Source organism: Dermacentor silvarum, chromosome 3, assembly GCF_013339745.2.
Source record: "Dermacentor silvarum isolate Dsil-2018 chromosome 3, BIME_Dsil_1.4, whole genome shotgun sequence".
NCBI lineage: Eukaryota > Metazoa > Arthropoda > Arachnida > Ixodida > Ixodidae > Dermacentor > Dermacentor silvarum.
The window spans coordinates 68,356,354-68,383,521 of record NC_051156.1 but is presented as its reverse complement, the minus strand read 5'-3'; the positions used below and the strand labels follow the sequence as shown (position 1 = coordinate 68,383,521).

The 27,168-nt window shown below is 47.1% G+C and overlaps 1 protein-coding gene across 2 annotated transcripts in view; it reads right to left on the bottom strand.

Annotated features, from left to right (window-relative positions):
• The window catches only part of LOC119445484 (sphingomyelin phosphodiesterase 4-like), a 102,476-nt gene that overhangs the window by 58,606 nt on the left and 16,702 nt on the right, over positions 1-27,168 (bottom strand). For both annotated transcript variants that reach the window (XM_037709766.2, XM_037709765.2), the window contains exons 3-7: positions 25,893-26,102; positions 20,218-20,323; positions 11,269-11,327; positions 6,687-6,901; positions 1,808-2,267 (exon numbers count right to left, since the gene is read on the bottom strand). In XM_037709766.2, coding sequence (XP_037565694.1) covers positions 1,808-2,267; positions 6,687-6,901; positions 11,269-11,327; positions 20,218-20,323; positions 25,893-26,102 — 1,050 coding nt within the window. The remainder of the gene's footprint in view (positions 1-1,807; positions 2,268-6,686; positions 6,902-11,268; positions 11,328-20,217; positions 20,324-25,892; positions 26,103-27,168) is intronic.

Here is a 27,168-nt window from a genome sequence, read left to right as displayed (position 1 = left end):
GACTCTTAAGAAGTATGAGCTAGCGCAGTCAATGAAATCGATGATTATGAACACCGGGAGCGATCATGAAGACTAGAAGCAGTGGCCGGAAAAGGCGGCCTGGCGTTGTGCACCAGAACGAAACCTCCTTGGGTGAAACAAACACGGTGCAAGCCACTGACATTACTGAACTCTGGGAGCACGCCGCTACTAACGATGAAACAGTTGGTGGTTCGATGGAGGAGTTTCTGAGTGCAGACAGTGCTGCCTCGTTCTGCGTGCAAAGAGTTCTTCGATGGAGCGATCGTTGTCGTGACAGACGACGGCTTTATGCGATGGAGGCGACGTAAGCGGTGGCAGTGACGACGAGATTGACAATGGCCTGTCTTTGACACTGGCCCCAATGTTCAACCAAAGTGCAATGCCGTCGATCGAGTTGCCCATTGATTTCATGCATGCTAAATTATAGCCGCCAGTGTTCGCGCAGCAGCTGGACGTGATGCACACTGCGGTTGTGAACCAGAAATTGCCGCGAAAGCAAATGCAGAGTTCTATTTCATCGCACCTATCGATTGAAATATTATTTAGAGGTATAAACAAATAAACATTTTATTTTTCACAGTTTCACAGCCTACTTCCTACAACGTAATTTTTTTATCACAAGTGGTAAATTTGATTTCGGGACTACAAAAATATAATCGGCATTTTTTTTTACGACAGTCCAGGTCTAGCTATGATCGGTTAGAACGATCAGATTTTTCATTCTTCTTGATATTGGTATCACATAGTATCAGCGCATCACCATCAAATGACATTGTCTCCAACCGTGCTCTTTGCCCACCAGGTCTAGACTCCTAGTGCCGACAGTATGCTGGCAAAGCAAACAATTAACCTGCCCCAAAGCATCAATATAATGCGGCTTCTCATGTTGGTGATGCCCTTCTATCAGTCTACGAGCACCCTCTCAGATTAGAAACTTCTCGAAAGATCCCAATGTCGGGCAACCCAGAACAACAACGAATGCTTGCATTCGATGATATGGGCATTGACACCAAACGAACAGCATGCCTTGCTTTTTGCTGTTGAAGCTGCCGTGGCTGAGGAAGTCATGAAGTTTCATTTGGGGAATGAAAGAGCTTCAGCTGTAATTCTGAAGGAACTTCATTTAAACCCAGGGCTACCAAGCAGCAAGAGAATGGCTGAGAAGGATACCCACCGAGCAACAGCATCAGCCTACAAGCGTGCATCTGCAGAAAATGTAAAGCTGCCTTCAACAAGCGCCATTCGGGTAGCTACAGACATACTGACTACTGTGCAGTGAAATCTCATTGATACGATCTTCAGGGGAACCGGAAAATAAAGCGCATCATCTGAAAATCATATCATCCAACGTATTATCCAACCAAATCGTATTATCGGGAAAAGAAAAAAAAATGTATCATCCCAAAAAACTTATCATGCAGAATCGTATCAACGAGGGTCCACTGTATATCCCTGGCGGTTATTCACCATCTAGCATATCAAATATTTGAACATTTTTTGTTAAAGCTTATTTTTAATCAAATACAGCAGAAAGTATTAATATATTTACTGAGATCCCACACCACCAACCACCCAAATGAGCGAAAGAGGCAAAGACAGCTATTTTTTTTTTAAATCAGCAGAGCCTTTGTAGAGTGCAATGCGTGGGAGGTGCTTAGCCACGAACAAAGAAGGCCCCACAGCTCCAAGTTGGCATTGCAGCTGTGAGTGCAGGGCACCATTTAGACACTGACAAGTATCAGCAGAAGTTGCATAGAACATGTTGAGAGTCCTCCAGTAGGCTCACCTCAGTCACATTGAAGGTGTGATGAAATGACATGGAAGTGGGCGTGGCACTTGGACTCCCGTACGGCGTCGTTGGACTTGCTGGAGGCCTGCCGAACATGGCTGCAGCCACCTGCTGCCGGCCCAGCCAGAACTCGAGCAAGACCTCCAAGAAGGCCTCAGAGACGCGTGCGTGAGGGTTGCCGCAGCCCACTGCTGCCACTGGTGACATTCCGTGCATTGCAAACCCAGTGGCCGGCATCGATGCCATCGTCGCACCATAGTAACGTGGTGGAGTGGACGGTAAAAAGTTGTTTACGTTGCCGGACCCCGAGTAAATGCTAGCCAGGATGTCCTTGCGGATGAGGCACGGCTCGTTGTTGGCATGGCGGTGCGGGACACCACCGGCACTGTTGGGGCAGAGTCCACCCGGAGACGTCCCGTGCCAGAGCATCGAGTCCTGATGGTCCCGGTACAGTGCACTAGGGTGTGGATGAGAGAGCTCAAAAACCTTTGCACATCCTTCACAAAATGGGGAGTAAACAAAGAACATCACCAAAAAACTGCACCTTGGCCTCATCTTGTTCCCAAAGAATCATCATCTATTTTGCATGCACTTCCTTTCTTTAACACTTTGCACTGGCTACTTTCCTGGCTACTTTCGTGTCACGCTGATACATGCATGCCGTTCGCAAAACGAATCAGGGATCGTTCAGGTTTCCAAGGCAAAAATTCAAGCATATTCAAGGACTTTCCAGGACCTGTCACAAGTTTTTCAAGGACTGAAAGCGGCATCCAAAGTAGGATTTTTAACAGCGGAGCTGTTTAAGCTGTAGGTAGTCCGGTGATGTACGCCCGAAATGTGGGCCGATCCTGAAGGTAGTGCAAAAAGGGTCCAAGCGGAATGGCACATACCCCTCTGAACTAGCGAAGCTGTTTAAGCTCAACGATGGTCCGTCGAATGTACACCGCATAATCTCCGCCTGGCGATGACGTCGCCATGCATCACTTAACAACGCTTCACCCCAGCTGCGTCGAGCCTTGCCACAGCTACGTGAGCCATGACGTCATCGCGCTGTCCGGAGTGATTTCCGCGGCTGCGCCGACCCACAGGATATATAGCTAGTAGTACAACAATAGCGGATATTCATTAAACTGCTGGCTACATTAAAAAGGCACTGAGCATCAGTGATAAAGTTTCTCCGCTATAGCTCTCTTTAGCTTCACCTCACGTGCAAGAGGATAAGTGGGACAATGCAGACCGATGGGCGAGGAGGATCCCCTCCCCCCTCTAGCCACTAAAGTAGACTCAAACCAAAACCTTACATCCGCGGTTTTCGTTTTGCGGCAGCGAAAGTCCGATTTTGTATCGTGTGGTGTGAAGAATATAAAGTACCAGCAGCACAAATTCGAGTGATGATTACGGTTGCCATTGGATATTTTTGGTCCAAGAAGTTTCACGAAAGCAAGCAGCTCGTTTGTCAGCGTGCTGCACTACCATCCCGGTAACCAGGCATGGTGCACGCACGAAATATATTTTGTTGTTACACACATGGTGATCGCCATTAATCCACACAGATTTACCAATTGGTCACACAAGCGAGCCCTAAAAAGTATAACAACAGACCGTACAACTTATCCATTGAGCTGAAAGTGCAGCTTTCTTTCCTGACTACTACATAAAAAGACCGCCAGTTCAAAAAATCCTCAGCTGGTCTGCATATTATGCCAAACGCATAAGATAAACCATTCGTAATGCATTGTATACTACAAAGGATATATGTTTTCCTGCAGCGAAGTTACAATGTGCGCCACCAGACACACCCACACTCCAAGGAGGTTGACGCTGGAACGGATTGATTTAGCTTGGCTTCTTGGGCTAAATGCTAGCCAACACATGGCTTGTATGGTTGCCACTGAACACGTACATCCCGCAAAATTTAGAGACTTCATTCGAAGTTAGTGTTTTGCCGCAAGTTGGTGCAGCTCGATGGTTTGGCACAAGATGGCGCAATTGGAGCAGCACTTCAGACGAGAACCGGCGTATTCAGCATGGTATGGCCGATGGCGAGCAGCACTTCCACCCCTGCACTGTGTAAACATAACTACCTGTAGCACGCACCCCAACGCTTTGGCGGGAAAGGAGGCGACCAGTGACGTTTGAATCTGCCTGCTAGGGAAAGAATAGCCGCAGGCGGAAACTTGAGGTTGCCTCATCTATAGCCGGCTTAATAAAAAAAAAGCCCATCTCATTAGCATATGCTACTAGGGAGTCCAAAACACCTTTAAAGGGACACTAAAGGCAAATATTATTTCAATGTGGACTGTTAAAATATGATACCATAAACCTCAAACACTTGTTTCATGCCAAGGAAAGACTTATTTTAAGAGAAAATTGCGTCTGAAGCATCCGCGTACATCTAATGCAATTCAAATCGCGCGCCCGAGAGAGGAGTGGTGACGTCATGGCCATATCGTTACGTTGTGCTGCCGGTGAGTAACACGGCGCCCGCAGACGGCGCTAGGGCTTTTTTTGTGGAAAGTACAAACGCGCAGCCGGAAACAGAGCCAAGACAGAGCCGACGGCAGTGCGAAAGCGAAAGTATGGTGGCTAGCTACCATAGCGGAAGGTACAGCGCGTGCCGAACTGTCAACACGGTGATCGTCGACGTTCGTCGCAATGGACCAACTAGTTAACAACCCTGACAACGACACATTATCTCGCGATGCTGGGCTCGATTTTAGTGATTTAAGCTCCAATGAGCGTGACATGCTGCTGAAGGCTCGCGCTGCCGGCGTCGTTGCCTACTACGACGGCGGCCTCGACACCGGCTCTTCCGAGCGCGAAAGCAGCGAGGACTCCTGCAATGCGACGTCGGGCGACGAAGCTGGTCACCGTCTGGACGTGCCGTTGCGATTCTCAAGCTGCTAGCAAATTCAAGTGCGAGTTTAGCGAGCCAGCAACACCAGCGCAGTCATGGAGGAAGGAAAAAATTTTCCTCCATGAGCGCAGTACTACGCGATAACGAAACTTCTGAAACTCGAAAGCGAGCGCGATGCAGAGTCGAGCAAAAACGAAACCTTTTGACCGCCCGCGTCGTTATCAAGTGTAACGCCAAAAAGGTATTTTTTTCTAAGAATCTAATAGAAGTAGACAAGTATCATTTTCTTCCATCTTATAATCCAACGAAACAATCTTTTTAATACGAGTGGTTGAGTACTAGTGTCGGGTTTTTTTTTTTTTTGAGGAGTGCCTTCGTCATCGGGTAAGTACCGGAATGTCCCTAGGGAGTCTCTTATGTCCTGCATTTACCTCAATTTCTCGATTACTAAAGCTCTGTTCGCGATTATAATGGCGCCTTAGACGTTCTAGAGCATTGCTCTATCACTTTAGCTTGATTTTTTATTTGACTTTAGAGTCCCTTTAAAGCAGTTGGAAACCCACATAGCTTTCACATCCATCAAACAGATGTTCAAGAAGCTGAATAACTGAGTTGGTGTCTTCTCTTGCAGGTTTGGCAGCAATCAACCGTGCAAACTCGTCCAATGGCTACAAGAAAAGCCTGCATTTTCCTAATGCCCTTGCCCTTCTTGTTTTATCACACTGAAGTTGAGGTGTAGCACTGCAAAGTAAGCGCCTGAACATGCTGGCGTGACCATCTGGTATATTCTGGCTTTGAGTTTTGATTCACATATTTGGCTCTTGTGGGAAGTTTGATGAATTTGGTGACCATCCAATTTCATGTTTTTCCAAATTAATTTCTCAGTCTGCACTTCATGCATTTCCAGCACTTTAAAGAAATAGGAAAATTAAGGGAAGAGGAAAGACACAAGGACCGGAATGATGCTGGTTAGCATCCTATCTGCCAACCAATGTCCTACGTGTCCTTGTGTCTTTCCTCTTCTCCTAAATTTTTACATTTCTTTAAAGTGCTGGAAATACATGAAACAGCGATTTTCAAACTAGCCCAGCTATCCGCTTAAAGTACTGCTCTGAGTCATCGACTTTGGCAAGTCCATCGTGACAGAGTATTATTGGCACCCTTATTTCAGGTTCGTGCACTCGGCTATTTGGAAATACTAAGTGCATTTCTGGAGCCTTGTCAGGTTTACACTCTCAGTGTCTGCATCTCTTGGAAGGTCCAATCTTCCCAGGTCAGTAGACAAAACAAACAATGTGAGGTTTTTAGAAAGTTACTCTAACAACCTATATTGATTCAATATTTTCCTTTAGCCTCCCTTGCAAGAAAAGCTCACAATGATAACAGATTAAACAGCACACCAAACAGCCAGCCCACGTAGCCACCCCGCATGGCCTCTCTGAATGTTGTGGCAACTCGCACCATGCCTGTTCTTCATAGATGTGCGACAAAGTGTAATCAGATGCAGCTGTGCACATCGTTTTGTGATCTCCTCATGATAATGCTACAAGAGGTGCAGACTGCACAGCGAGCCTTGGGGGCATTTCTTCAGCAGGCACCGCCAGAGCAACGGATAAACCCCGAGTCGAATATAGCTTATTCTTGTTTGGAAACCAACGTGCTCACGTTTTACTCAATGGTTGCAGCACAATACCCGCCTACAATTTGAATAATTCATATTCTGGGGTTTTACATGCCAAAACCACAATCCGATTATGAGGCACACTGTAGTGGGAGGCTCGGGATTAATTTTGACCCTTTGGTGTTCTTTCACATGCACCTCAATGTAAGTACACCAGCGTTTTTGCATTTAGCCGCCATGAAATGCGGCTGCCGTGGCCAGAGTAGAGCACGCGACCTCGAGCTTAGCAATGCAACACCTTAGCCACTAAGCTGCCATGACAGGTAAGGCATACCTGCTACAGTGTGTGCAACGTAATGCAAGTGCAAGATGACAAGAGTTAAGCAGACTACACTTGCCTGGGTGGTGTGCTTCCGGCAAAGAAAGGTATTTGGTGGTGCGGGTGGTAGCCGGGCAGCTCCGGGGCATCGTCGCGGTCGTGTGGCAGGTAATAGTGCAAATAGTCCTGAAGCAGGGCCAGGTACAGGCACTCCAGGATGGTCCCAGATGCCTTCTGGCCTTCCCCGCCCACAATGTCCAAGAGCACGGGCTGTTGAACCTGGTGCTGAGCCCCCTATCGAGACACGCAAAGCACGGAAGCACAGAGCTGATGGCAAAACCAACACGGCCACTGTGTTCTTTTGGGTGCTGCCGTACCCCACCATGCGACACGAGATTCTGTACGGCTGAGCCCCGCAACAGTCCATGCTTGATTGACGTGGTTTAGTATCTAGTGCTACTAACTACAGTGAAACCTGACACACTTTTTAATGGACAACAGAAAAATAATGTATCATCCGAGGAAACATAACACTGGATTGCACTTATGACAGTACCCCTGGCGAGCCAAAAAGCTACTCTCGCATAAAACATTACTTGAAGTTGAATAGGAAGCCAACAAACTGTTGAAAACCTACACAGTAAAGCGTGTTATTGCTGCCTAGCCGTTAGATTAAACATTAAGCACCTTTTTGACTCGCAGTAAATGAAGCTTGCAATTTCTATCTAGTGCATAAGTCTAATTTTGATACTAACAGCTGCTTTCTGAGCACTCACAGCCCTTCTTTTATTTTTTTACTTCCATGTTGCCAAGCATACCAAAGTACCCGCACAAGGTATAAAAGGTAACGATCGGCATCTGCAAACGTGGGTGTATGGCACAGTGTAATAAATATATAAATATGTATTATATATTATATATATAAATATATATATATACTGTTTAGAAGGGGACACTGCACGGCTTGCTTGCGAGGTGCAGTCGACCATAGCAACAGCAGCATAGCAACAGCGTGCACCTATCTGTCCTCTGATGGCAATGACCAGAAGCTATCAGTGAGACAACGCAACTTCAAGACCGAAAAGTTTTGTATCTTGTTGCTATAGCAACTGCCACTTCGTGGGAAAATCGAAATGATTGAGAAATGCGGCGAAGGTGGGCCGCTGGCCAAGAGAGAAAGGCGCCCATGTTGGCAAGAGGAGCACCCGTCTCTCATTAAACTCAGACTTCCCCTGAAGCGACCGTTACTATTGCAACGGGAAATATACACTTTCTGTCTTGAAGTTGCATTGCCACATTGAAACATAGTTGCTGCCATCAGAGGACCGACGTGCACATGCCATTGGTACTTTAACTGGTCGATCGTGCCCTTGAGAGTGTCCTCACCTTAAGAGTATATATCTTACACCGTGGTGTAGGGCAACCTCCTGTGTGTAATATGTGTCAAACACATATTACAATAACTGTATCATGATAACTGCGATAATTGCATAACTCTCACTTAGTGGTTACATGGCGGCCTGGGGTGTTTTTAGTATGCAGTTCTATTACCATGAGAGTGACCTTATCTTGCCTCGCAAGTAAATCGTGGGCTTTAGTGTTTTGACTCGCTGCTACAAAAAGCTAAAAGAGGGTATTAGGATCGTATGTCACAGCCGTCTCTAGACACAGGAGGTTTAACACTAAGTTGAAAGATGGTTACTATAATTTCCTTTTGCTCATCAGTGTGGAGTTGTGGGCTGGACGGAAAACTGCAGCCCTTATTAGGCGAAATAAAACAACCTAATGCTTTTAGCCTTTCAAATAATTACTTTGCGTGCAACCATGCAAGGGCAGCTTTGTGCTTAAGTTGCGCATTTTTAGCGTTACTGTGATAAAAATGTTCTCATCTGAAGCAACCGGTTATCCTGCTAATGTGATCTCATTCACAGTGACCCAGCTTGTTTAATTTAACTCTTTAAACATTTGCGTTTTACAGTGAACTGAAGAAAGTAAAAAACGAGATGTATGCCTAATATTGAGGATGTAAAGTTCACCTTACTTTCCTACTTTAATTTCGTTGTACAGGGATCCTGCCTTTTTTATATAGCCAGTGCAAGATTCGCAGAGAATGCGGTACTAATTATCAGGGGTGTGTGGAAATTGGAAACATTCGTATATGATGGAATATTACATTTTTTAATATTTGTATTCGATCTGAAAAAGAGATAGTACTCGGAAACGTTAAAATATTCGATTGGATATGAATATTCGAATCAAATCGAATATATTGCTGGCCGTGCGGGAGCAAACATTTGCATTTGTTTCTATCTAATCTAAGAATATTGGGGTGATTCTGCGCTGAATTTTGTGACAATTTCATGCTGCTAGCAAAATTTCGCCTGTAAAGCACACTTAGCCACTGAATGTCTAAACATTGCGGGAAAGCCAGTTTCTCAGTAGCAAGGGACACGAGTTTGCAGACAGCGCGGGTGCACTTAATGCGCCACCCTCAATGCTGAGCTTTCGGCTTGACAGCAAGTGCGATGAGTGACGACTGGCACAGGGTCAAATGCATCCGTGTTCCCGGGCATTTGATGCGGCATAATAAGGGACAGGCTGGCGAGAACAGCTAGTGGGAATTACTAAATTTTCCAAGTTAACATGAGCCAAATACACAATCTAATGGCACGTACACACTAGCGGCAAAACGCGCGCGGCGCGCCGCCGACGGCAAAACGCAGCAGCGGCAGGGCGGCCACACTAACCGGCGGCGCGCCGCTGCGGCAATCACGTGACAGACTAGACTCCTCTCCCCTTCTCGAACTATCCGGGAGCTCACGCGTGCAGATGATAGTGCGAAACGAGAAACAAGCGGTCGGGCGGGTCGGCATGGCACCAGTTTCCCGCGCGCACGTCAAGGAAGCGGGCCGCTCTCATTGGTCTCCTTCATCCGCGGCACGCGGCAAACCGCAAAAAATCGGTCCAGGAGCGATCCTTGCCGCGGCAACAAAAACCCGTTTCGCGGCTGCTTTCGCGGCGCGCGTCTTGCCGCCGGCGGCGCGCCGCGCGCGTTTTTCCGCTAGTGTGTACGTGGCATTATAGTATAACGGCTTACTGGTCTAGTTAACACTAACAATATAATTGCGATGTTCCAACATAACAAATTAACCGAACTTGCTTTTAAATGCATGTGCATATCATTTGATAGTCGAAGCTAAGTATTCGTATTCGATTTGTATTCGAAAATTTTGATATTCGCACACTCCTAATTATGTTGCACAACAGTTTTAGCAGAGCAGGCGGAACGCCAGTAAAACATGCACAAAAAGCCCCAAGGAAGTGCTGAAACATACATTTTCTGTCACACAATTTCGGTCATTTTCTTGAATGGCAGTTTGCACTTCTTTCACGTAATTAAACAAAAATTTTCAGCGCATTTCACACAAGCAGCATTGGAGGGCATCTACAATCAGTTCAGAGCCGTCAGCATGTTTTATTACCATAAAACTGGACTAAATTGTTCACAGCAAAGTTCTGCCAAGTACATTTCGATGTGTGCCGCCTACCACATATCGACACTAACGCAGCGATACTGCTTGCCACCAGTAGCTCGATGTTATGGCTAATGGACTTCACCCACTTTATAGCTATCTAACAGAAAACTATAGGAGTGTCGAAAACTGCAGTGTGCACTAAATCAAGCTTTCTGAAATGTCACTTTGATAAATCAGTGTGCAAGGTTGCAGACAATGCATGCACGCACTGCTGTGAAGCCATCACAATCATGACATTGTAAGTGCGCTGTGCATACTTGGAGAGATGGCGGCACTAAGTTCCCCCCCTGGCCTAGCTTTTTCCAATTTCAGTATCCAAAATGTCTACTTTTGTGAGCCTTTCGTGATGCATCCACTCGTGTTTCAGGTGCAACACTTAGCGCAGAGGCTGCTGCATATTTACACTATCTGAAACAAAGCTTTCTATGCAGCCCAAAATTTTGTTCCAGTTGGCCTTTAAGGCATGCCAACAAAAATGTTCCGAGCTGCCGCTCTTTCCGAGGCAATGAAACATCATGCAAGGTATCATCTTGTGATGACAAATTCCTTGTCATTTTTAAAAAGGTCACAAACTGTGCTTGCAACATCCGATGCAGCACATCTATGAAAAGTAAAATAGTTAATAATTTTTCCATCAGGAAAGCAGTAAGCATAACCTGAAAGCACAAGAATGCAATGCTGGGCGAGTTGGTTTGTAGCATCACCAAAAAAAAAGCAACTAAATTGCGGACACAAATTCTTGCAGTGCCTGCGTTGTCCCATTCTTTAATCTTGTCCACAATTCCGCACTGTTCTTGGTTTTAACGATGCTAGTTTAAACACTCTAGAGGAGCGATAGTGTTACGCACTTCTGTACCAATGACAGCATATACAGCAAACCCTTGTAATAAAGAAGTCCTTGGACAACAAATGTACCTCATTGCAAACGCTAGTTTGTTAAATGCAGAAAGGACCTGTAAGAGCCATGGGAGTGCAGGAAATGCGGTCCAACAGCAAGAGAGCTTGTAAATAACTTTTGTTAATGAACTCTGCTTAGTTAATCTACAATACTCTCGGGGCAGTTAAACAGTAACTTAGGAAGCATTAAAAGTAAAATTCCCCAAATCGCGTAAAGTGAAGACTTACCGGCTGCGATGGGTTGACGATGTAGTAGGCAAAATGGAACATGTAGAGCTCGAAGGCATCTTAGGCGAGGACACGTAGCAGGGTCAAGGCCAACAACAGAGCTGACCATATTTTTCATCCACATGATACTTTCAGAGACCCTCACTCGCAAGCAGAGAGAAGGCAAGACGATCAGCAACAATGTTCTAAATGTGATGACATGTATTTTTCCATATTAAAGTTAACAGCTTTATTTGACGGTCACGCCCGTTTCTGTGGTTGGTGGTTAGTGGTCAGTGCAGAGGTAAACAAGTAGAGTTGTAAGTTTTCCCCATGACTACGAAGGGAGTGTACACTCGCGCAGCCAAGTTACATGGCACATTCATATCCGAACGCCAACAGTAAATCTATGAGATAAAAGAAAAAAAATTCGATGCAGACATAGTTTTCAGAAGCTTATCAGTTATAAATGTGACATTTACAGAGGTAAAATAATTCTTTAGTTAAATTTTATTAAACACTCAGCCAGGAGTTGTGAAGATTAGCAATGGCAACAATGCGAAGGTAAAATTTCCCTCCACTGAAGGCACGTTTTCGTAACATCGTCTAGAGTAGCACACGAGTAACCATATAGCTGAACCCGCCGACATGTGCGGTTGTGTAGGAGCTTCGGGGCATCTGAAGGTTTAGATGTTGTGATGGAGCACTAGAGAACGATTCTCTCTCCCTGTGGTGGCTGCTGGAGGTACTAGCTACAATTGTTCTGGCTAACAGACACCATCTAAATGCCCTAATTGCAACAAATATACGCCTTCAATCCCATTATTCCTTTAAGGGGGACGTGGGTTATCAAAACATTTTCTGTATTTTACGGCCAAACATGATGATAATACAGACTTGTTTACTTTCTGATGCCAATTTCAAATGTGCAATAATTTTTCTTGTTGGTCAATTAGTTCAGGAGATGGATATGCAATTCTGTTGTTTCAGGAGACAATCCGAAAAAAAAAAGTTGCTCAGCAAAAAGCCAATACAGTATAGACCACTTATAACGTAACCGCTTAGAGTGCAGAACCGGATATAGTACGGTCTTTTCAGACTCCCGTTAATTTTCCCATAGCACTCCATGTATACCATACCGCTTACAGTGCAGCCGCGTGAGACGAAATACCGGTTATAATGCGGCTTCCGCAGGAAAATCTCGCCAACAAGGGTGGCAGCGAGCATGCTTCTCAACAAGTTGCGCGCTGCCGGCCGGCGTATGCATTATTCAATGCAATCAAACTCTCGTTAATTCGGACTTATTTGGCCGCACATCGGCTAATCCAGACTACTTTCGGAGCTCGGTAAGCGAGGAGCGCCGCAAGTGTGCGACGCACAAGAGCAAGAACGGCGCTAGCATCCAACCGAAACGAAGCGGCGGAGTCCGCATCGCCACAGCCATCAGTTGAAATCGTATGTGAATGACAGCAACGCCGGAACGCTTCGAGCCTATTTGTCTTTAAAGCCGGAATTCTTGCGTTTACCGCCGCGTATAACACCGCGTTGGCCGCGGGGTTTCGTAACTGCGTAGTCGTCATCCACGATAGCGTCGATAGCGGCCGCGGTTTTCTCCACAGCGGCTGCGGCGAACAGTAGTTTCTTTTTTACTCAGTACGCGTGTCGGCCGCGTGCCTAGAAAACTGCGTAGTCGCCATTGATGATCGCATAGATAGCGACCGCGGTTTCGACTGCACTTGTTTCCGCGAATGGTAGTCAATTCGTCCAGACTCGGTGCGTGCCTCGGGCGCGTGCCTTCAGCACCGCTAAGTCGCCGTTCGTAATCGTGCCGATAGCGGTCACGATTTTTTCCGCAGCGGTTACGGCAAACAGTTGTTTCGTTTTGACTCGGTGCAAAGCTGTCGAGCTTGAAGAGCACCGGCTACATCGCGATTACGTTTTCGCCAGTGAGCTGGCGAAAACGTAATCGCGATGTGCGCGCGATGTTTTGCATACGTGCAGTGCTTGAAAATCATTCTTTTGGTTATAGTGCGGTACTGCTTATAGTGCAGACATTCGCGACTCCGGCGACTTACGTTATAAGCGGTCTACACTGTATTACTGGATAAGCAGATACAATCGCGATGTGCGCGCGATGCTTTGCATACGTGCAGTGCTTGAAAATCATTCTTTTGGTTATAGTGCGGTACTGCTTATAGTGCAGACATTCGCGACTCCGGCGACTTACGTTATAAGCGGTCTACACTGTATTACTGGATAAGCAGATACTAGAATATGCAAGAAATGCAGTGCTGTAAGTAGTTTTCAAATCAGAATTAGTGATTCTGCAGATGATCAAAGTTATTTGTTTTTACGACTACTGAGAACAAAAAAAAAAAAATCTAATTTAGGAGATATTTGGGCAGAACATTAAACATCTGCCCCCAGCAGTATCTCATATACAGATTGGTCCTTATGCTAAAAAAAGAATTACAGCTCTAGCTGTTCTAGATCACGAGATCTAGAACAAGATCTCCGACAAACTGGTAAAGTGAACAAAAACTTTTTGAGAATATCGAGAAAAACAAAGAAGACCTCTTTTATTCACAGATTTGCAGCTGAAACAGACTATTCAATGCCAGACACGTAGTCTAGTTGACTTTTAGCACCTTGATGTCACTTTTTGGGGGATCGGTGCAAGTTTTCTGTTGATTCACACTTTTTGGCTGATGCCACAGTTCGATGCCAATCTTCTACAGTCATGCGGCTGTGACTTATACCTGTGACGCACGGGCACTACAAAGTTCTTTGAACTTAGGAACATCTACTGGAAAGGAATTCACATGAGGTGACACATGACAAAGGAGTATCTCCTTTATGGTAAGGGTCCCTTGCGGAAAGGGAGATATCCAAACTATTTTATGGGTGTAAAAGCCTAGCCTTGTGCGCAGCCCAGGAACAACAGAATAGTTACGTATCAATACTTGTTGCGGGGCTAGTATCGACGCTCTTTCCTGTCCTGAAGCTTTTTCCATCCTTGGTTGCGTTTTAACTTTAGGAACACAGAATAGTTGTCGAAAAACTTCGTAGTCTTGATAATTTTATTCCTTCCAAAAATGTTTTTACAGTTAGCAGATGCCCACTTTGTTCGCAGTGAACTTTTATTGCAGCCATACCTTCAAAATAATGCTACTGACCCATCACAGATGTTGCCACCGTCGCATCACCGCACTCGGCTCAGGCAGCTTCATCCGCACTTTTTATGCTTTTTCTTTTTTTGTTTTGCACTGACCAGATGCCAGATTTTTAGCGTTTTGCCAGTTTCAGTTTAAACAAGCAGGAGCTTCCTGACTTGCTGCGGGGCTTACTGAAAGCATAAAGGAGACTGCACTGTACCGTGTGTCACCAGCTAAACTCTTTTTCGTAAGGGATCCTTCAGGATCCTTCAAGTAAAGGGGTCTACCTCAAAGCAGTCTAGTGTGCATGTGTTGTCAGGGATATTAGCCTGCTGGGATTGAGACAGTTCTTTCAGTATGTCTTCTGAAGCCCTTACATTGCTAGCGTTGCATTTCTACACTACCTCTGCCACAGCAGCCTCAACTGTGAACAAAGACGTGCTCCTTTGGCACCAGTGCCCATATCATTAAATGCAAGCTCTCATGGCAGTTCTGCGTTATTACCCACTGACATCGTTTAAGCAGCTGGCTGTCAAAGAGACACTCATTTAAGGGAAGCAAGGCCTGACAAACACAAGCAGGAAACTTGTGAGGCTGTTTGGGTGTAGACTCACCCTTGGCCATTGCGGCATTTTGCTCGCACCAGTAGCTTGGGCCTTCTGGGCAGAGTGCGGTTAGCCACGTTGCATTAGACGTAATGTGATGATACGTGGTTATCACTGCCCTCTGTACGGCATCCACACTTCCTTTGTGGGTCTTGAGAGCCCATCCATAGTAGAAGCTTAGCTTGGAGAACGGGTCTCTAGTCAAAAGGCCCTTTCTACTAAGGCTCTCAAGGCCTGGGCCTCTGTGCTTAGCAACGAAGTTCCATAAAGCCATCCCCATGAATTTCTGGACATGATTCACACAGCCTTCTTTTTCAATAGGGATCTACCCATATGTCTTCTTGCAATGCAAGATAACTGTGGCCATCACCGCCCCACGGCAATATGGTATACCGCAGATTGTGCCGCTCAAGGGATCCCCTGAAGAGAATAAGTGCAACCTCCATCTCCCCAGCCTTTTTGTTTGTGTTCTTTTGACACTGGTCGCCATCCTTCCATTCTTCATGGCAAGATTCACTCTCCTTTGGGCCCGACTCGCATAGTGCACAGTAGTTGTTCAACACAACAAGGTCGATCCCAAGTCCGCTAAAAAGCTCTATTACAGTGCCGACACCTATGTGGGTTGAATGTCCGTGGGTCACCCATGACCCATGATTCGGCACCGCAATGTTCCTGGGGTGGCTCACGTTCAGCTCGGCATAAAGTTCGTGAACCAACTGGACGCAGTCACTCGTCAGGTTATGTGCTGTGCGATCAGCTGCGGGTGCAAACTTGGTCTTCGCAGAGCTTTGCCTCGTTTTTATGTGGAGACTAAGGTGAGGCTTGGCCTTCCCGTCCCGACGTGGGAGCGGCCCGCGGTCCTCCCTCCATGAAAACGAGGGGTGACTACTTCAGGACGTCAATAAAGTTTCCTACCTACCTACCTAACTACGATGGCTAATGCCCATCAATGAAAACACGTCCTTGAGTGAAGTCTCTCTGTTCCCGGTAGCCCACATAGCACTGGGCCAGCCAGAACGTTCACTGTGAATGGGTTCATACCTATGAACATGCGGCGAGTTCCATGCCGACAAAGTCTTGCCACAGTTCATGCACATCAAATGCAGCTTCACAGCGAGTCCGTATTCCCATTCATACTTGCAGATTTGCAGATCATCATTGCAGGTTTTGCACTCGGCAAGCGATAATAAAGCATTCACTGCATATAAATTTACGATTGTGAATGTAGTCCCGTCGCACAGGCGAGCCACGCCATCTGTACCGTCACTCACAAAGTCAAGTTTCCCCTCCGTTGCTGGAGCGGACGACAACCGCAACACTCACTCTTGAGCTTTTTTTTTTTTTCTCTTTTAAGTCTGAGGGGTGCTGACAGACTGTGTCTTGACGCACACGAACACTGTTTGAAGTGTTGGCAGCTAAAAGACTTATCACGGTCTCTGTGGCAGCCGACGCACTTGTTAAGCCTACCTTGGTGGTGCAATTGAAGACTTCAACATTGTGCGCGGAGGATACAATATTCTTGGCGTTTTGCGCTGCCACACAGCATTTCCTGAAGTTTTCATTCGGAATTCGCCGCACTTTTTTTGCACCAAAATAGTGCCTTGTGAGAAATGTCCACTCTGGTTTTGACATCGCTGTGCTCTTCCTTGCTGGCGCTAGGGCAAAATGGTGCGTGTCCGTGTGCGGCCTAGAGGGCGGAGCAGACAGCAAACGTGATATTCCACCAATCGGGTGGCACCCTCAAGTCACGTGTACCCCGTAAGAAGGCGCGCTGGTACCTTTTCTTGCTGCCCATTTTCTAAATAGCCAATGACTGAGTGGGACCCGATTTGACGAGAATCTAAGGAGAAAAAACGCCCTTTCAAATGAGACCAATATGTCTGTGCAACCAACTGCACGTGCAACAGCAGGTGCATGCCGTGAAAAAAGTGCTATTTCAGCGTCTACTTCAGCTCGGATTCAGCTCTTAGATGAGCATAAAGTGATACTGCAATATTAATCTTATAAGTATAAAATTTTGTACAGTAGACTTCCGTTAATTTGATTCCAACCGAAGCACCTGTCCACCACCCATGCATTTCTATGGGCTTAAACATTTATTTCAATCCTAAAATCAGCCCTCGCCGGATAATTATAACGTGGCCAGCACATGCACCTCATCCCTATCGTGACCCCATTAGTGACAGTCACTGCCCTTTACTGGCAGTGTCTATGTTTTTGTGATATTTTTGGGTCTCTAGAACCTACGTCCCGTTTAAGTAAACACCTTTCTAAATGACTTCGGCTATTCATAGACATTGACAATCATCGTCCATGGTTAATGCCCAATTTTGGTTTCATATCCTGTATTCTTTCTAGGGCACCGCTCCTTGAAGCGTGGTCGGTACATCCACAGGTGTCCCGGAGATAGGGTTGCCAACTCTCGAGAGCACGAAATCAGGACACGGGGAGGGGGTCTGCAGCTGCTGACGACCAACCCTGACTGTGCCAGGAGCCACCAGTCTGTACGTTCAATAAAATTGCACAAATCTGATGCGAAACATCTTTTCCGTTCGGTCATCAGAGGGGGGGTCCTTTGCTAAAACTGCATGAAATGAAAATGTGTAATATGCTTATTGCTTATGTCTTTGCAACTGTACTGCCCGCGCACCTTACTTTGGTATTGTTCTGCAGAGGAAAGAAGCCGTTACTGGATGGAGCATGGGTTGCGTGCACAGACGCACCGCTGTTGCGCCATGCATGATGCAAGTGGAGATAAACTTCGGCTCTTGCACGTTTACAGAGGCATAGCTCAGCAGCACATTTATCGGTCAGAGAGGGAGTGGTCGCTATTGAGATAGGTTACTCAGCCATAGTAGCCATCAAACTCAAACCCGAGCTCTTCAGGAGTTATAAGTCTTACAAGTGTAGAATTTGTTGCAGAAATTTGACGACTGCTCGGCGACGGCACCTTCACGTTCGACACGTAGGGTTCCAACGGCATGGAGAGACTCGGACAGCAAGACAAAGGGATGTCAATTCGCGCCCACCACGTTTTACTACGGTCACTACGCATAGGGAGCGAGCACGATTGCAAGATCTGACCGTAGGATCCCCACTAGCTGTATCATAAATTAAAAATGTAAGCTTTCTCTAAAACAAACAGAAATTTGCATGCATACAGTAGCCCAGGGGTTCTCAAGCATGTTCATTCCAGGGAACCCTGCTAAGCTCCATGAAGCGCCAAGGAACCTCCCCCCCCCCCCCCCATTTAACCGAAATAAAATGTCCTAATTAAGCGAATGTTGAAGTACCCAAGGTATCAAGAAAACAATAAATGAATGCTTACTACGTCAACAGGCTTTTACTTACTGAATGAATTAGTAAATATTGTTTCTATTTTGCACAAGAGCAGTGCGGCACCCGCCGCGGTGGCTCAGTTAGCAAAGGCGTTTCGTGGTTGAGCACGAGGTCACGGGATCGAATCCCGGCCGCGGCGGCCGCATTTCGAAGAAGGCGAAATGCAAAAATGTTTGCCCGTGTACGTGCTTGCGTTGTAGTGCATGTTAAAGAACCGCAGGTGGTCAAAATTAATCCGGAGCCCTCCACTACGGCGTACCTCACAGTCAGAACTGGTTTTGGCACGTAAAACCCTAGAAAAAAGAAGAGCAGTGCGGAAGCTGAAGTTCTCGTCATCTTTGAGCTAGCAGCGGCGAAGGCCTCGCGACATCCTTCGCAGCGCGGCCGCGGCGCGCGTCTTCATCTGAGACACGCTTTTCACTACCGCGCGCACATCCCGATTATTTTTTCGCTAGTGAGCTGGTCGCCAACAAATTGCCCGCCCATCGCGATGTAGCCGGTGCTCTTCATCTTCGACAGCTTTGCACTGAGTCAAAGCGAAACTACTGCTTACCGCAACCGCTTCGGAGAAAACCGCGGCCGTTATCGACGAGATCATGGTCGGCGACCTTGCGGTTCAGAAGGCAGGCGGCCGACGCCATAGCCGACGCACTCACCAAGTCAAAACGAAACTACCGTTTGCTGCAACAAGTGCGCACGAAACCGCGGTCACTATCGACGCGATCATGGATGGCGACTACGCAGCTGCGAAAGGCACGCAGTGACGCGCGCACCGTCAAAACGAAACTATTTCCCCGCAACCGCTGCTGCGGACGAAACTGTGCTGGTTATCGACGCGATCATAGATCGCGATTACGCACTTATGAAGGCACGCGGCTAGCCGCCAACGCGGTGTTACGCGCGGCGATTAACGCAAGAATAAAGGCTTTGAGGACACAATTAAGCGCGAAGAGTTCCGGCGTTGCTGTCAGTCACGTATAGCGTACGATTGCCGCTGAGGACCATACCAATGAGGACTGCATCGCTTTGTTTTTGGACGCTAGCGCCGTTTTAGCTCTTTTGAGGCGCGCACTTGTGGTGCTCCGCGCATCAGTTTTTTTTTATTCCTCCGAAGTATAACATCAGTGCACACGTACGCTATCGGCACCTACCCTATCTACAAACGGGAGAAATGCGCACGGTGGTAAGTTAGAGCCTCCGAGATTCAAGTGCGAAAGCTTAGGCGCGCTGCCCATGGCTGCCCGTTTTCGGAGATTGGGTGGCTACAAGCTGCTTGCGGATTTATTGCGCAGTTCGCGCGTTGCCGTTACGCACTGTGATGTGCTTTTTGACACTCGGGCATAGGTAATTGAGGTTCTGTGGATCAAGCGCACCTCGTGTTCGCCGTTTTCGCCACTTGGCGAGCGCGGGACCACGGAAAATTTATCAGTGGCTCGCAGAACCCCGAGCAGGGGCCTGCGGAACCCCCGGGTTCCGCGGAACCCACTTTGAGAACCCATGCAGTAGCCCATACGTCAGGTAATGCCTTGGTAGGCGTCACATGTAAAATTGGTGCCGGCGGATTTTTGGGTGCGGAGAGGCCCGTGCAAATGCCTAAATAACTGAGCTGCCAAAAAAAAGAAAAGGTAAACGTATCAAGAGGGAATTGCTTTTTCCAACTAGCATTATAGAAAGCTAATTTAAGCAATATTCCTAGGTAATGTTGCTTTAGTAAAGGTATAATGACTTGAAATGTCACTATAGCAGAAGCTATAGGCCGATGTCCTCATGCAAATTCCTGCGGAACTTGTGATGGCACGACAGATGTGTGCAACAAGTTCAATAGACACTACCACACTAAAAGTAACAAGATGAAACGACACAAAGGATACTGATCTGCAAGGCAGTTGGTGCCTGTGGTCCACCTCCAAACGACGGTATCCTTCCAGTGCAGAAAGGAGGCACCCCGCCCGTGCTCAGGGTTCGTCGGGTATCAGACTGGCAGTGGTTATTAGAGGGGAGAGAGAAAGAAAAAAAACAGCAGTCAAAGATGTCAAAGCTGAAAAGAGTCAGCGAGTCATGAAGGTCTTCTCAAAAAACCAAAGCCCAACTACAGACATTTGCAATGCAAACAATTATGAAACCCACAGATGACATCAACTAAGCATCTACTTTGAAAATTTAAAGCAATGCTTTCATTCTGACTAACCCGGGTTTCATGTCCTTTGTTCCATCTCGCTGAGTAGGACACAGCAAATTGGCTTATACAGCATAGAACTGACCCACAAAATTGAGTCAGCGAGCACACTTGTGCTCTGTAATACCGTATTTATTCGAATCTAGGCCAATAGGTTGTTTTCAAATACAGTCGACGTCCGATTTCCCGGACGCCCGAAATTCCGGACATGCCTGATTTCCCGGACTCATCTGTGGCACCGTAAAGTTCCCCATAGAGTCAATGTATTAAAAAGTCCGAAATTCCGGACGCTTATAGCCTTCGCCATCCGATTTCCCGGACTTTTTACTGTTAACCGCCGACCCAAAGTCACCACCGACGCCGCCATTTTGGTTGTTTTCATATCCTCGAACCCACCATACTCGCATCGCAGGTGTGGCCAGCAGCACCGCCGCACCGCACCGCGGCTGCCGTAACCTCGAAACCGCACGTGTCAATCCGTTGTCAGCCGTAGCTTATCCAAGCCAAACCTCACTGTGTTCGTTCACGTGTTGTGTTGTCAGCTCTGCGGTCGTGTCCGCGGTTGATCGTTTGCTGCTGCGCGCTATCTTCAGTGATCACGTTTCCCGACCTTCAGCATCCACCGAGTTCCTAGCTGTTTCGTGCGGCGCTTTTCGTCGAGCGGATTCGCCGAGCTCGGAGTTGACGCGAGCACTGATGACACTGTCATCGGTGTACAGCGGCAACATGACGTTGACTGAAATTAAGGCAGACATGATCGCGGGCAAGCGGACCGTGCAAAAGAAAATAAGCGACTTCTTTGCGCCCAAGTGCTGACCTATGAGATAGCGCCGGCCACGTCGTTTTTTTTTTTTTTTTAATGAACGGCTCTTTTCAGAGCCACCTAAACGATGCATTGGCTGAATAGCAATGGAAATCTTGTACTCCGGCCGTGACCCTCTCCGTCAGCGAGAAATACCTACCAAAAAGGTGCGTTTTCACGTGCATTCGTTTTTCCGGACTGCCCGATTTCCCGGACCCTTGAGGGTCCGGGAAATCGGACGTCGACTGTAGTCATATACGAAACTCTAGGGTCGGCTTAGATTCGAGGATTTTGAAAAACACGCCAGTTTTTAACTGAAACTGATAAATATGGTGCATAGTTAGCGCCATCTAGAAAAGTCAGTATCGCAGCCGCTACTAGTCGCGCCAGTAGCCAACTGAAGTACACGAGCGACATCACCATTTTGACCTGTGTCGTATCGGTAGCATCGGTATAGTGTAGCATCGGCGCACAGTGTGGCATTACCGTAATGGCACCAAACAGGCGATGCCACTATAGCACCGCTTTCTAACGAACAGTTGTACTAGCCACAGAGGCATTGTCAAACATTCAAGCCGGATGGGACTTCGGCATCGATGAGAAAAACGTCCAGTCGTTGGAGGGGGCAACTAGAGATACTTTTTACATGCTCCACAAGGAGGATGACATTTACTCAGGAACTTTGATTGTGTGCTCCTTCAAGAAGTCCAGCATCTCTAATCCGCTTGATGGTACTGAATATAGTGCAGTTTGAAAATGACAGCGATAAGATAGCGACAAGGCTAGCAGCGATAATGACGTAGAATGAGCTCGGCATGTTCATATTCAATAAATGCTGTTTTCATTTTGTGAACCCTGTCCTCGCTTTTTTGTTCGGCCTACATTCGAGGTAAGTTTTTTTTCTGGCTTCGGGACTTTGGGGGGTTGGCTTAGAAACATAGTCGGCCTAGATTCAAGTAAATATTAAATAACAACATGAAACCTGTACATATAATTTTCACTCATAGGAATCTCTAAATACACAAATCAATAATGAGAATGTGCTATATGATATCTAACAGCTTTGATTCTCTTCAATCTTTATATTTGAGCTACTGTTTCTTGAACCATTGGGTATGTGACACTTCGGATACAGTCGAAACCCTCAATAACAAATTCGATGGAGAACGCGAAAAATTTCACTTTTGCGAGAGTATTGTTGGCACGAGAATGAGAAAGAAAAGACAAGGAACCCGCCAAAAGTACACCGCAAGGCCGACTACAGGCCGTTTAAGGGAATTTCGGTGGTACGACATATGTTAAAACTTTCTGAGGAATGAAAAGAACTCTCATAATCGCCTTCCAGAGCTCTGGAGTGTCAGGAGCACCACAGGAACCACACCACACAGCTGAACGACAAATACAGCAAAGGCGCAGAATAGCCTGTATACTTTCGACAAAGGCCCCATGTACAGTAAAACCTCGTTACTTCTCATTTCACGGGACTGAAAAAAATGTCAGAATTAACTGAATGTCGAGTTATCGAGGCTATCAAGAAAACAAAAACAAACGCTTACGTCAACACACGTTTATTTACTGAATGAATTGGCAAATCCTGTGTCTATCTTGCACAAAAGCAGTGCGCAAGATGCAATCATCATCTCGTGGCTGATTAGAGCTGGCAGCAGCGAAGGCCTCGCGACTTTCTTTGCAGCGTGTTCATGTTCATCTGAGACACGCTTTTCTGCCAGTGAGCTGGTCACCAACAGATTGTCCATCCATCGCAATGGTGCCGGTGCTCTTCATCCTCGACAGCTTTCCACCGAGTCAAAACAAAGCTACCATTTACTGCAACAACTGTGCAAGACACTGCTGCCGCTATTGACGCAATCGTGGACGGCGACCTTGCAGTTCTGAAGGCACGTGGCCGATGCGCGCGCCGAGTCAAAACAAAACACTATACCGTTAGCCACAATCGCTGTGGACATAACCATAGGGGCTATTGATGCAATTATGGATGGCGACTATGTTGTTATGAAAGCACAGGGCCATCGCGGTGTGATGAGCAGCGATAAACGCAAGAATCAAGGCTTTAAAAGTACAAATAGGCATGAAGCGGTCCGGCGTTGTCATTAACGTATGATTTCCACTGGTGCTAAGACGATGCGGACTCTGTCGCTTCGTTTTGGCTGGGCGCTAGCGCCGTTTTTGCTCTTTCGCATTGCACATTTGCGGCTCTCCGCACTCGCCGAGCTACGAGTTGTCCGAATTAATTAATGTGCAGCCAAATACATCCAAATTAACAAGTTTGATTGCATTAAATAATGCATGCACCTGCGGGGACCAGAGGATGAGTCTGAATCATCCGATTTCGGAATTAACGAGGGCCGAATTAACGAGGTTTTACTGCACATGTATTTTCACATACAGTAAAACCTCGGTGATACGAATCTCGTGGGGTCGCGTGAAATATTCGTATCACCCGAAATTCGTATCATCAAAACACACACAATATCAAGAAAAATGAAATTATTTTTACCAGAAATGATTTCTAATAGTGAAATCCCATTGATACCTTCCTCGCTGCTGCGTTTTCCCAGCTGCTACGTTGCGTTTTCGCGGTCTCAACCTAAATCCCATTGACTTCCATGTATAGTCGAATCTCGATAATGCGAACTCGAAGGGGCCTAAAAATTTGTTCGAATTAAAAGGACTTATTTTTTAAATGTTCGTGCACCACAGCATGACGTACGAACGGTTCGATTCGTGAAATATCGCGGCGCGCAAGCACATATCGAGCGAGGGCCACGAAACCGCCCGCGCTCGCTTCGCGATAACGGCAGAAAATGAAACTTCAGGGAGCGGGCGGCGCAGGCACGGCGAGTGAGATTGTGGTTGTGAAGAGGAAGAGGCGACACGGCGATGGGAGCGCACGGGGACCGTCGCAGGTGAGGGCGGCAGGGAAGCGGATTTGGCCTCGGCAACTCTGTCGCTTCGGTGGCACCCCTCACCCTTCCTCTCAACACCCTCGTAGCCCCCACATCTTCGACTGTCTCCGTGCGCATCCGCCGCTCCAGCCGGCCCTGAAGTTTCGGTTTCTGCCGTTGAAGCGAGCGTAGGCGGTGTCGGAGCAATGCCGGTCGGAGGCGCCGCTACGTGATTTGGCGCGCTGCTGACAGCATTGTCGGTGCGCGGTATGTTCGAATTAACCATCGCAAATGCTTTCGCGTTCGAATAACCGGGCGTGTTCCGTGATACTTCGCCAATCTATAATGTACCGGCATGTTACGTTGCGTTTTAATGTGGCAGTCACGTAAATTTATCGGTGCAGCCAACTTGTACATTGCAACAAGCGGCCGGCACGTTGCAGATACGAGCACCCGCGCGGGTGCCGTTACTGCCGTATCCTGAAAGCGATCTGCGACATGCGCATAGTGCACGCCCGCACGGACCTTATTGTCAAAATCGATCTGCGATGATGACAAAGTGGGCCTAGTGCCAGTAGCTTCGTATGCGCTGTGCCTCCGACATTTAGTTCGCGTTGAAGCGAGAGACAGCGCAAAGGTCAATTCGCTCGCTACTGCTGCGTTTCCGTTGCTTCACCTTTCGGGCGAAACTGCGGCTTTTTTTTTCTCGCTCGCTTTTTTTTTCACGGTCCCTTGAAAAACGTATCAACGGGACGTTTTCTTGTTCAAATCGTCAACGATCGCCTTCTGAAAGGCATATAAGTGCGCGCACGTGATCTTGGGAATGTTTTCGCACGCCACTGAACGCCTGAGCAAGTCGAGTGCAGGGAGCGTTTTCGCCGTCGGGGCTGCGCCGCGGTCGTCGTTGTAGCATTGGTCCTCGTATAATTTCTCGCTAAGCATCGTCTAGGCTGTGATGTGGTCCGGTCTGCTTGACGTGGGGACCAATGAGAGATTGCGCAGCCGCGTGACGTAGTCGGTTGCTTGGCGACTATGGATCCCGCCCAGATCCTGCTGTGCCGGCTTGTCTGTGCCGGTGGCCCCGCTGGCTTGGCCACCGCCGCTGTTGCTCATGCGTTTGTATGATCCGTAGCGGCACGGAAACACGTTCGGAACAGCAATTTTTTTCGTATTGTGAGCAATGTATTTCGGCCGGGGAATGTTACGAATTCGTATCGCACCGAAATTCGTACCAGCCGGGTTCGTATCACCGGGGTTTTACTGTATTTTGCCAATCCACTCCGCCACACAATGCCGATTCAGTCACCAGCCGGTGATCAAATGATATTAATAACTAGTTTTGAGGTTGCACACAGAATAAAATGTTTTTATTCGTCTCAACTGTAAGATTTATACTTGCAGTGCAAATATCTGCCATTACAACATGTCATCTAGCCAAGAGCCAGATCTGCACCCACTCAAAGCCTAGTTCCATTCCGTGTGCCCACCTTCCCCATGTCAACATCACATAAAGCTGACAATAAAGCTTACGAATCTCAACCCCTAGCCCCCAAAAATAAAGTAAATTTTAGCTCTCTTTCTTAGTGCTCAATGGCAAAATCTTTTATAGCAATCATTCGTCTAAAGTGACAGGAAACAGGCTATTAAGCAGACAACACTCACAGGCAGGCATGACACCGGGAAGTCATACTTGACGCTCGCGTCCGACAGAAGCCGATAGACGAGCAGCAGAAGTGGGCCTTCGGGACTGAGGAAGCGACGAAGGGCCTCAAATCCCGGCTGACCGAGAGAGATGTTTTGCAGGCCCCAGCCCACATTGGCACCAAAGCCAAATACATGCTCCAAGACTGTTGGCAGGTAGTGTTGCAGTTCCTGCAAAGCAGAGGCAAGAAATAGAGTCAAAAGCGCTTTATCATCCCAACAAGAGGCACACAAAAACTTTACATTAATGCGGGGAAACCCCATTATTCCTTTGGAGAGGATTGGCAATGCTAATGCAATTAGCAATCTATCCTATGAGGGGTGTGTAATTGGTGATTATATGTTTTAAATCTTATGATGACTATTATGAAGAGCGGCACATACCAAGTGACCCAAGTTGTCGTGAAAGGAAAATGGCTACATTAACAGATACCGGAAAGTGCGTGAATTATCCAAAGAATGCATATCACCCTAAGACTATACAGTGCAGTCCACTTATAACGATATCAAGGAGAACGAAAAATCCTATCGTTATAACCGATCATCGCTATATCTGGACCTGCCACAAAAAAAAAAAAAAAAAACACGAATATATATTTGCCGTCCCGAAACCAAATTTGCCACTTGCGATAAAAAATCGGCGTTGTAGAAAGTAGGCTGGGGAAAACAAAACGTTTATTTATACCTATAAATCAATCGTTAGGCACCAAGTGCAGAAATCTCTGCACTTACTTTCACAGAAGTTTCAGATTCGCAACCGCCATGTGCATCGCATCCAGCTGCTGCGCCAACACTGGCGGCTGTAATTTAGCATGCATGAAATCAGTGAGCGACTCGATCGACGACAGTGCACTTTGGGTGAACATCGGGATCGGTGTCAAAGATGGGCCACTGTCAATCCTGTCGTCCCTGCCGCTGCTGTCGTCGCCTCCGTCGCACAACACCGCCGTCTATCGCAACAATGATCGCCCCGTTGGAAATTTATTCGTAGAAAGAGGCAGCACTATCTGCACTTGGAAACTCCTCCATCGAAGCACCTCCTATTTCATAGCGACGTCAGTAGCGACGCGCTCAGAGAGTTCAGTAATTTCTGTGGCTTCCACCGTGTTGGTTTTGCCCATGGGGGTTTGGTCTGGGCGCACGAGGCCCGCTTTTTCCGTTTATCGGCATGGTCACTGCTTCTAGCCTTCATGATCTTGGCACTCCCGGTTTTCGTAATCATCGATATCATCGACTG